We start from the raw sequence: 12,243 nt of genomic DNA on the forward strand, positions 1-12,243 counted from the left end.
CAACAGACTGCTCATAAGGAGAGTTTTTGTCACACCCGCAGCACAGGGTGTTTCAGTGATTTTGGTGACTTACTTTGGTGTTATTTTAAATAATTAAAAAGTTTGATGTTTGAATTTCCTGGCTCGCCTATCACCTCTTTCCGATTCATCTAACACTGCTGCACCTCCCCTCTCATCCCCTTCTGGCTCTGTTGCTGTAACCTTATTTTCAGTTGTTCTTGTCTCTCTCTGGCCCCCCCCCCCCCCCAAACCCTGTGGTTTGTGTGAGTCCCTTTAGAGTTGCAGGTGCTGGAATGGGAAGAAGGTGGTGGAGAGGGGATGTCTAGCCTTTCTAGTACTGTGCCATCACTTAATCTCAATGTGAACAAATTACAATGTGAATATGGGTCATTGACAATAATAATCCATCTCCAAACTATTCACACACACAATTAATAAATGTCTGTATATGTTGCAGATGTCTGAAGTCCTGTTTGCATTAATTCCCTGCCTAAGATGTTGACTTCTCTTCAGCTTTGAAGCTCCTTTAAACTCCAGACAAAGTCCTTGGGTTTATTTCTGTGGTTTGAAATCTTTATTTTTAGAGATATCTTGGATGAAGCAATTGAGTCCATGGCACCTATCAAGCACCCATCCAAACTAATCCCATTTCCCCTCCACACTTCCCTCAACTCTCTCCAGCTTGCACTTACCTGCACACTGGGGACGAGGTACAGTGGCTAATTATTTAACAAATGAGGAACCTACATGAGGAAACCTTTATGGTCACAGGGAGAACATGCAAATTCCACAGAGACAGCACTCAAACTCAGGACTGAACCTAGAGTTACAGCCTAGTGTTTGTGGTCAGGGCTTGACCCCCCCCCCCCACGTTTTTGCTGTTTTCAAGTGCCCGCTATTTGGCAAATTCCAGTAAAGGGTTAACAATAGGTTGAATTTATTGGAGAGTGGATAAGATTCCTGTGTCAGCAAGGACCTGGACCTACTACAATTCCCCTATCGCCACAATATGTCGACAGTGGATGCAATCTCATTGGTTTTTCATGTGGCATTTGATCACCTGGATAATACTAATACTGTTTATTGACTGCAGCTTAGCAGTTTACACAATCGTTCCTATAATTCTGATTTTAAAAAGCTCCAAAATTGGGCCTCTGTACCTCCCTCTGCAATTGGATCCTTGACTTCCTCACTGGGAGACCGGTGTGTGTGGATTAGAAATAACATCACCACCTCATTGATAATCAACACTGGCACACCTCATGATCTCCCTCCTGGCACTTATCCGTGTAAGCGGAACAAGTGCTACACATGCCCTTACACTTCCTCACTTACAACCATTCAGGGCCCCAAACAGTCCTTCCAGGTGAGGCAACACTTCACCTGTGAGTCGACTGGGGTGATATACTGCGTCCGGTGCTCCCGATGTGGCCTTCTATATATTGGCAAGACCCGTCGGAGACTGGGAGACCGCTTTGCTGAACATCTACGCTCTGTCCGCCAGAGAAAGCAGGATCTCCCAGTGGCCACACATTTTAATTCCACATCCCATTCCCATTCTGACATGTCTATCCACGGCCTCCTCTACTGTAAAGATGAAGCCACACTCAGGTTGGAGGAACAACACCTTATATTCCGTCTGGGTAGCCTCCAACCTGATGGCATGAAAATCGACTTCTCTAACTTCCACTAAGGCCCCACCTCCCCCTCGTACCCCATCTGTTACTTATTTTTATGCACACGTTCTTTCTCTCACTCTCCTTTTTCTACTTCTGTCCCTCTGAATATACCTCTTGCCCATCCTCTTGGCCCCCCCCCCGTCTTTCTTCCCAGACCTCCTGTCCCATGATCCTCTCGTATCCCCTTTTGCCTATCACCTGTCCAGCTCTTGGCTCTATCCCTCCCCCTCCTGTCTTCTCCTATCATTTTGGATCTCCCCCTCCCCCTCCAACTTTCAAATCCCTTACTCACTCTTCCTTCAGTTAGTCCTGACGAAGGGTCTCGGCCTGAAACGTCGACTGCACCTCTTCCTACAGATGCTGCCTGGCCTTTCAGAAGACATGGCAGTTTCGCAAACCTCAAGACAGCAAATGGTGAAGTCAAATCATAGCTCCAGTATCTGGGCTTAATTCTGATCTTTGCAATTAGAAACAAGAGAAAATCTGCAGATGCTGGAAATCTGAGCAACACACACAAAGTGCTGGAGGAACTCGGCAGGCCAGGCAGCATCTATGGAAAAGAGTATAGCCGACATTTTGGGCCGAGACGTCGACTGTACTCTTTAACATAGATGCTGCCTGGCCTGCTGAGTTGTTCCAACATTTTGGTGTGTTGCTTTATAATTATAATTGGTTTACTATTGTCAAACATATGAAGGTACAATGCAAATTTTGTCTTGCATACATACAGTTCATACAGATCAGATGATCACACAAATGCATTGAGGTAGAACAAGGTAAAACAATAACAGAATGCAGAATAAAGTGGAATGGCTACAGAGAAAGTAGTACAGATAAACAATAATGTCCAGGAAGTAGATAGTAAGGTCAAGAGTCCATCTTATCATACGAGGGAACTACTTAATAGTCTGATAACAGCAGGTTAGAAAATGTCCTTGAGCCTAGTGGTACGGGCTTTCAGGGATTTGTATCTTCTGCCTGATGGAAGAGGGGAAAAGAGAGAATGCCCAGGGTCAATGGGTCTTTGATTATGCTAACTGCTTTACTGAGGTAGTGAGAAGTATAGACAGCATCCATAGAGGGGAGGTTGGTTTCTGTGATGGGTTGAGCTGTGTCCATAACTCTGCAGTTTCTTGCAGTCAAGTCACATGCAGAGTAATTGTCATATCAAGCCTTTGTGCATCCAGATCGGATGCTTTCTATGGTGCTGTATGGAGTTTTTGTATTTTTTAATATTGTTCTTCACTATCTACAAAACCACCTATTTTAGTTCATCTGCAAACTTACTAACCATATCTTGTACATGCTCATGCAAATCATTTATATAAATGCTGAATAACAATGGGGCCAGAAAATCTGACTTCTCTGCCCTGACTCACATCGTCTTTATTATTGAAAACTATTGTTTCCCTCTAATGCAAAATTAACATTATCACCCTTGTTTGTGTCCCTCCATGTAACCACTCTCTTCCAGTTTTACAACAATCTGAGCTATATGATATTCATAATTCTGACCACTTGGTCATCCTCAGATCTAACCTCTCAGTTTCTATGCTTCGGTTTTCTAAGGTACTGGAAATATTTGTTAATCTGATAGGAATTACGTCCAATTGTCCAGAAAATCAGCTCATCTGGCTTCTCCAAATTCCCAAGGCTGCTTGATCATTGGAGTTTTACTGCACCGAGAAATGGAATCCCAAAGATGGAAAGAGAGGAAAGCAAAAGGATGCCTCTAGTGGAGCTGTTGCCTCACCTTATCTGGGTTTGATCCTGACCTCTGGTGCTGTCTGTGCTAAATTTCTGTGTTCTGTCTGTGACCACATGGGTTCTCTGGTTTCTCCCTGCATCCGAAGACATGCAGGTCAGTTGGTTAATTCGTCACCATAAATAGCCCCTAATTTAGCTGAGAGGTGGCATCTTGGTGGGGTTGATATGAATGTGGGGACAATAGGTAAAATGAAAAAATAGTTATGAACTAGCATAGACTTATTGGACTGAAATGATTTCTTTCTATGTTGTAAGGAAATATGGAATTTATGGAAGCAAGTGGCCCAATCTAGCTGTGAGTTTCAATTTAGCAAAAACAGAATTCCTTGTAATTTAGGTACTTTAATTCTACTGATGCTAAGTTGTTACACACTTGGGCAAAAAAAGTCTTTTGTTTCCTGTAGATTTGCCATAAATGTGCTAGTTTGAAACATTTTGAAATTTTAAGCTGAAGCCAGAAATTATGTTTTTGCCAATTTTAACAATAGTTTAAAAATCTTCATTGTAATTAATCTGCACTTTGACCTGCCTATATCCTTAATTGGGAGTTATAGCTTTCATCACAAAGAAATGAAGGAATTGTTCATGAGAATGTTCCCAGCACTGGAAGGGTTTACGTATGAAAAGCATTTGATGGCTCTTGGCCTGTACTCGCTGGATTTTAGAAGAATTGGGGGGGGGGGGGCGATGTGGAATCTCATTGAAACCTATTGAATATTGAAAGGCCTAAATAGGGTGGACGTGGAGAGGATTTTTCAATAGTGGGAGAGTCTAAAACCAGAGGGCACAGCCTCAGATTTAATGGACATCCCTTGCGATCAGAAATGAAGGGGAATATCTTTAGCTAGAGGGTGTGAATCTGTGGAATTCATTGCCACAGATATCTGTGGAGGCCAAATCATTGGGTATATTTAAAACAGAGGTTGATAGGTTCTTGATGAGTAATGGTGTCAAAGGTTACAGGGAGAATACAGGAGAATGAGGTTGAGAGGGAAAATAAATCAGCCAATGTGGAATGGCAGAACAGACTTGATGGGCTGAATTGTCTTATGGTCTCATGGACTTCACTGCTTGTAAAACACTATTGGGGTGTCATAGTTTCAAGCCATTCCTTATTACACGAGGTTAGGTGGAGACATGTAATGTGGAGGCATTTCAACTCGAATTTTATGGGCAGTGAATAAATAGAAGCATTTTTAAAAAGTTTTTGAATATTTAAAAGAAATTACAACAATCATATTTCTAAGTAATTACGTTTAGCAAATTGAGGTTAATTTTAGTGGTTTAAATTCAAATGGATAATAGCCACTTTAAAGACCCTTAATTTTTATATTTTTAAACCGCATCAAAGGAAAGGATGACAAATTTGCCGCAGTATCACAGGCACACAGCATCAGATAAACAGATTTCACAAGAAAAACAGGAATTCAAAACAAATCATACACAGAAAGAAAGAAAGAAAGCCCATCGTAATGCACATTGATAAAAATTGGTCATTGGGTTGCTATATTGGGTGATGGTGATTAGGGCTGTGCAGTTTAGTTAAAGAACCAAATAGCCGAAGGGAAGCAGCTGTCCTTGAACCTGGAGGTGGTGTGTGCCGTCAGGCTTCTGTCCGCCTGATTTCCTCTGTTGGTCAAAGGTTGTGCTGGTACACAGAAGGTGATGTCAAACTGCATCCACGGTCTCTCCTTCTTGCCAGGTGGCTCCTGAGAAGTGGGAAGAGGTCCGTGTTTCAGAGGCCCTTCCTTCGCTCATTTATTGTCAGCGGAACGGGACTTTTATTGCAAGCAACAATCTGCTGGAAAAACTCAGCAGGCAACATCTGTGGCGGGGGGGGGGGGTAGGAATTATCCACCGAATCAGTCAAAACCCTGCACCCTCCCGTAGATGCTGCTCAACCCGCTGAGTTCTTCCAGCACCTACTGTCTCTTGTGTCAGCTCTACGTTAGTTTTTTTTTGGGTAAGGTCATCCTCTCCAATGCTTCGATAACTTAGTCTCTCGATTCGAGTCGTCTGCTCACTGGGCTTGATGAATGAAATTGGGGAGACTTGAAGATCGAAGCGACACACTGTAGTTCAAGTTTCTATATTAAAACCTGACCTTGCTGTACGGGAAATGACCAGCTGTACGGGAAAATTTATCTCCCGAGCAGGATGCAACAGCGCGCAAATACAAATCTTTGCAAAGTTAACCATCGGGAAGCAGCAGTCTGGTTCTTTTTCGTTTGTAGATGACGTGTTGCAGGTGCACTGAGAGTGACAGATTAAGAGTGCGCCGCCTAGCCAATCACTTGCTCCCTACGTTGATTAACAAGTGGCTTTGGGGCGGCGCGTAGTCAGGCAGGTAGGTAGGGATTTGATTGACAATCGTCTGCCGGGGATCGGAGGCTGTAACCATTGCTCCGGGGCATCGGAGGCAGAGCTGAGGTTCGGTATCCTCGCTCTCAGCGTGGTTTAATTGCATCAGTGCAAGTTACCCGAGGTCGAATTAATACAAGCCGTGCTATTTGCAAGCTTCTTCTCCAAGCGATTACCTTGCAGGAAACTAATACGGAGCTGCCTGTTAGTTCCTCTGAGACATTAAGATATTAAATCCGAGGAATCACCATGGATGTAATGAAATTGACACTCTTGTTCCTAGTGACGGTAACTGTACATGACGGTAAGAACATTCTTCTTAATTTAATTACTAGGAGGGAACTTTATTCATAGAAACGGGTTGGTTTGTGCCAAATTTTAGATTTTTCATTATCCATACAATTTTTTACTTTCAGCAATAGTTTGTAATTGCTATTCAGAAAATACACACCGCATCATTATGTTTAATCCTACATTTCAAGTCGTCCCTAAAGAGCTGTCTGCATTTTTTTTGACAAAGTAAACGAGGGATTTCCTTGGCTATTCGCCTTTAAAGTAAAATTCCCTCTACCTGTCGGGTCGTAGGTGTGAATTGGCTTCAGGCTACCTTTTAGTGAAGGAATGCTGCAGGTGGATTTTGGAGTGGAGGAGCTCTCATCGACTCGGTCTATGAGTAATCAAGGACGCATATTTGCAAACTAACTCCCTTTTCAAATGCCTTTTTTGCAAAGAAAAATTTCAACGTAAAAAAGAACGCTTCCGAAGCGCTTTATTTCCCTGGTGCACTCGCAAAGCGGAGCTTTTGAAGGTAAGGTTCCGTACACACACTGCTGTCTTCAGTGAGCCACGAACTCCTCTGCGGCTGTCTGTAATCTCCCACAGGGGACGTCCCGTTCATCTCACAACTACTGCAAACGGATAGAGCTATGAAGCATAAATGTCTTTTTTTTTAACAAAATAGCTGTTAAACGCAAATACAACCAGAGGCTTAGAGTTTGTTTTAAGATAGAATACCATCTCTTAGTTTCGCTATTTAAGCGATATAAATGTGCCACCTTAATATCACCACGGCCTGGCATCGTTCCTTTGTTGTAAATGATCAGCCAAAAACAGGACTGGCTCGACTGGCTTAAGATCAAAAGCTCTCGAATATTGGACGAGAGCTGACAGTTTAACCTCCCTATAACAATTAGGTTGGGTCCCAATGTATTTTATTCGATTGCGTACGTTTCTCTGGGGGCCAATTGTTAGTTTAATTTGCCTTAATTTTCATGTAACTCTGATTAAATTTTTTGAGAAGGGGACTTGGAATTTTCATGACCAGAGTGATCTAATGTGATTTGTGAAATCGTTTGCAAGTATAGTCACGTTTGTAAGACAGGAATCACGGTAGCCAATTAACGTACAATAAGGTGACACTGACAACAAAGTGATAATAAGTAAGTATTTTAGTGAAGCTGTTTAAGGTGGTGCATGGGAGGAGTTCCCAGGGAGAGGTCGCACTGAGAGTTGGGGCAGAGAAGTTGCTGTTGGGACATGTACTGTGCAGGATGTCCCAAAGATTAAGAATGAAATATCGGTACTGAAGGAACCTATTTAGTAATAAATTTTAGTAGCTATTTGTTTAAGTAACCTTTTCCAGCAACAGTAAATGAAAATTTAAAAGCAGTAGATACTAGGTGTATATATAATATATCAAGAAAGTTGTAAAACTCAGCAGGTCAGGCAGCATATGTGGAGAGAGAATCAGCATTGTCAGGTCAAATCTAATAAAGAATTTTCAGCCTGAAGTTTGGCTCTCTTTCTCTTTCCATGCTGAATGTGTCTAGCGTTTTGTGTACAGTTACAGCTTGCATTTATCATGGGTCATATTGTAGTAAAATGTATGTTTCAAATATCAAAACTGATGGTGGAAACATTAAGATTGGTTACCCAATCCCCAGGGTTTATTTTAAAGTATTGGAGTGTAAACTGCAGGAATCAGTTGGCTAAAGGCTGTGATGGGAAAAACAAGGTCAGGCGAGCACAAGGTAATGTATCTCTCACTCTGATCTCTCAGAGATGTATACAGTGGCATGCAAAAGTTTGGGCACCCCTGGTCAAAATTTCTGTTACAGTGAATAGCTAAGCGAGTAAAAGATTACCTGATTTCCAAAAGGCATAAAGTTAAAGATGACACATTTCTTTAATATGTTAAGCAAGATTACTTTTTTATTTCTATCTTTTACAGTTTCAAAATAACAAAAAAGGGAAAAGGGCCTGAAGCAAAAGTTTGGGCACCCTGCATGGTCAGTACTTAGTAACACCCCTTCGGCAAGTATCACAGCTTGTAAACGCTTTCTGTAGCCAGCTAAGAGTCTTTCAATTCTTGTCTGGGGGATTTTTGCCCATTCTTCCTTGCAAAAGGCTTCTAGTTCTGTGAGATTCTTGGACCGTCTTGCATACACTGCTCTTTTGAGGTTTATCCACAGATTCTCGATGATGTTTCGGTCAGGGGACTGTGAGGGCTATGGCTAAACCTTCAGCTTGTGCCTCTTGAGGTAGTCCATTGTGGATTTTGAGGTGTGTTTAGGATCATTATCCTTTTGTAGAAGCCATCCTCTTTTCATCTTCAGCTTTTTTATACAGTGTGAGGTTTGCTTCTAGAATTTGCTGGTATTTAATTGAATTCATTATTCCCTCTACCAGTGAAATGTTCCCCGTGCCACTGGCTGCAACACAAGCCCAAAGCATGATCAACCCACCCCCATGCTTAACAGTTGGAGTGGTGTTCTTTTCATGAAATTCTGCACCCTTTTTTCTCCAAACATACCTTTGCTCATTGCTGCCAAAAAGTTCTATTTTAACTTCAGTCCACAGGACTTGTTTCCAAAATGCATCAGGCTTGTTTAGATGTTCCTTTGCAAACTTCTGACGCTGAATTTTGTGGTGAGGATGCAGAAAAGGTTTTCTTCTGATGACTCTTCCATGAAGGTCATATTTGTGCAGGTGTCGCTGCACAGTAGAACAGTGCACCACCACTCCAGAGTCTGTTAAATCTTCCTGAAGGTCTTTTGCAGTCAAACTGGGGTTTTGATTTGCCTTTCTAGCAATCCTACGAGCAGTTCTCTTGGAATGTTTTCTTGATCTTCCAGACCTCAACTTGACCTCCACTGTTCCTGTTAACTGCCATTTCTTAATTACATTACGAACTGAGGAAACGGCCATCTGAAAACGCTTTGCTATCTTCTTATAGCCTTCTCCTGCTTTGTGGGCATCAGTTATTTTAATTTTCAGACTGCTTGGCAGCTGCTTAGAGGATCCCATGGCCGCTGATCGTTGGGACAATGTTTGAGGAGTCAGGGTATTTATAAAGCTTTGAAATTTGCATCACCTGGCCTTTCCTAACAATGACTGTGAACAAGCCATAGCCCTAACAAGCTAATTAAGGTCTAAGACCTTGGTAAAAGTTATCTGAAAGCTCAAATCGCTTGGGGTGCCCAAACTTTTGCATAGTGCTCCTTTCCTTTTTTTCACTCTAAAATTGTACAAAACAAATATAATACACTAATCTTGCTTAAAATGTTGAAAAGAATGTTTCATCTTTAAATTTGTGCCTTTTGGAGATCAGTTTATCTTTTACTCGCTTAGCTATTCACAGTAACAGAAATTTTGACCTGGGTGACCAGACTTTTGCATGCCACTGTATATAAGACCTAGATTAAAATGTAGAGTGGTATGTTAGTAAGTTTGAATACAACACAAAGATTGGTGATGTTGTGAGTAAATTAGAGGACTGGCAAAGGATATAGCTTGATTATAGATCTGTTGCAGATATGGGCAGAGAAATGGCAGATGGAGTTTAACCCTGCCAAATGTGATCAAATCTAGAGCGATAGTATACTGTTCATGACAATACCCTTAACAGTGTTATCTTGTGGTCTATAACTCTTTCAAAGTGGCTAAACTAGTTGATAAGACGGTAACGAAGGCGCATGGCATACTTGCCTTTGTTAGTCGAGGAACTGTGTTCAAGTATTGGGAAGTAATGTTGCAGCTTTATAACTCTAGTTAGGGCACATCTGGAGTGCACCCCATTATAGGAAAATTGTTGAAGTTTTGGAGAGGGTGCAGAAGAGATTTACTGGAATGCTCCCTGGATGAGCTACAGTATAAGTAGAATTTGGACAAAATAGAATTGTTTTCTCGGGACTGGTAGAGGCTGAAGGGAGATCCAATAGAGGTTTATTAGAAAATGAGAGGCATAGATCGATAGACAGCCAGTGTCTTTTCCCCAGGGTTGAAATGGCTAATACTAGAGGGCATGCATTTAAAATGAGAGGGGGTAAGTTCAAATGAGATGTGCGGGGCAAGTTTTTCTCCCCACAACGAAGGTAGTGATGTCAGGAATGCACTACCTGGGGTGGTGGTGGAGGCAAATACAATAAAGGCATCCCGTAGTCTCTGAGATGGACATAAATGTACTGCAAATGGAAAGATATAGGTGTTTTGTAGGCAGTAGGGATTAGTTTAGTTGGGCATTTGATTACCTATTTAATTAGTTTGGAATAACATTGTGGGCCAAAGCACCTGTCCATCTATGCTCTATTGATCTATGTTTTATATAACGAGGCATCGCAAGCTGGCCTTGGCTCCAGGAAACTCCCACTGTGAGAAAATTATACTAGTGCTGGGATACTAAAATCAGAACGTGTATTTGTTAAAGTTTATTTGAAACATTGACACAGCTATTCCAGAAAATATTATAAATTCACAAGTTATTAAAGTTTATTGACCTCCAAAATTATTTTATAAAATGGCTATTCTCCAGTGTCATTAAACAGAAGTGATATTGACTAAATGGAATCCTTTAAAATGATTAATATTACCCATTTCAGAGGAAAACGCTTAAGGATTACTTTATTAGGAAATAAAGTGAATAAGATGGAAATCATATACTATTTTTATTCACCAAGGTTGAAGTATTTTATGAAGTTTGGAACTTTTTCAGGTTGCATCATCTTGAAGAAAAAGCAGCTGTTTTTCTTTATTTCTGAATATTTTTTTCCAGTTTTAAATTGCACATGATTTGGAATAACAGCATTTACATAAAATCTCTTAGACTTAACACTGAGTTCAAGAGTTTCTGATAATTATTCTGATATTTCTATTTGCATACTTTTGATTAAATATTTGTTTCTTGTGTTACTACCCACCTTTTTGCTTTCTGCCATATTTTCCTTTATCAGTAAGCAATCCAGCTTTCCATCCTACCACATACCTTCCCATTCTTCCTTGCCCCAGTTTTCCTGCATTTAAAAAAAAGTCTTGTGTCTGAAATTTTAAAGTTCCAATAAAATTAATTGAATTGAAACAGTTTCTATCTTCATGGATACTGCCTGATCTGATGGGTATGTTCAGCAATTGGGTTTTTGTTTTAAAATTTGTACCATGTAGTATTTATGTCCTGTCACATGGGATATCTGTGTGAATATGTTACAATTTATGGCAAGCCATTGATTTAATTATTTCCCATTTTATTTCACTTTCTTTCATTATCCTCGACACTACCCACAACTTGTGACCTTCATACACCGGACTATTTTGGAACAGTCCTGATCTGTAGATCTACCATTAGGATCGGAGGAGAAACCAACTATTCAAACCCTTGAGGCAGTGTCTGGAACAAGAACCATTCCTACATCCCTTTCCCCTTCCTAGCTTTGTAATTGCTCAGTGCTAACCCACCGAGCTCATTGTCCAGTGCATTTCCTCACAGCGTTTCAAACTATCATTGTGTTCCTTTGTTTCCACAATCAGGAAATTACCTTTGCTTAAGTATTTCTGAAGCTGAGAGATGATTAAAATTATCACCCATCTTGATTTAGACCAGACATTCTGGCTCCTTTCCTGCCTGAACCTGAGCAGGATGCATTTCATGCAAAGCATGCACCAATAACCCTGGTGCACACTGTTGGAAGAGAGCTGTTTCTAGTTGGAATTCATAACTCTGGGCACAACCTTAACACCTCATCCATGAGAGTGCACAATACCTCCTGAGGTATTGTCAGAGAAGCTTGATCTGAAATATGAATCAGAATCCGGTTTAATATCACCAGCATATGTTGTGAAAATTGTTGTCTTTGCAGTAGCAGTATAATGCAATACATAATAGAGAAAAAAAACATGAATTTCAGTAAGTGTGTGTGTATATATATGTATATATATTATATAGTGTGTGTGTATATATTTATTTATATATTTATAGTAGTGCAAAATAGAAATAAAAAAGTGAGGTAGTGTTCATGGGTTCAGATGGCAGAGGAGAAGAAACTGCTCCTGAATCATTGAGTGTCTGCCTTAGAGTGAACAATTTTTAAATAGCACCAGTTGCGTGTGTTTGTGTTCAAAAAGCAGTGAACTTTGTCACTGATAGTTGGCAAGAAATAAGCAGTAA

The 12,243-nt window shown here is 40.8% G+C and overlaps 1 protein-coding gene across 3 annotated transcripts in view; it reads left to right on the forward strand.

Moving 5' to 3' along the window:
• Positions 1–12,243, forward strand: part of LOC134340801 (endothelial cell-selective adhesion molecule-like) — a 186,842-nt gene that overhangs the window by 39,229 nt on the left and 135,370 nt on the right. The window contains exon 1 of one of the 3 annotated variants that reach the window (XM_063038327.1): positions 5,392–6,111. The exons of 1 other annotated variant lie outside the window; for it this stretch is intronic. In XM_063038327.1, the coding sequence (XP_062894397.1) occupies positions 6,057–6,111 (55 nt within the window). In that variant the 5' untranslated portion in view covers positions 5,392–6,056. Of the gene's footprint in view, positions 1–5,391; positions 6,112–12,243 lie in introns of those variants that run through there. One more of the 3 variants, XM_063038333.1, reaches the window with a different exon arrangement.

The sequence above is a fragment of the Mobula hypostoma genome, chromosome X2, assembly GCF_963921235.1.
Source record: "Mobula hypostoma chromosome X2, sMobHyp1.1, whole genome shotgun sequence".
NCBI lineage: Eukaryota > Metazoa > Chordata > Chondrichthyes > Myliobatiformes > Myliobatidae > Mobula > Mobula hypostoma.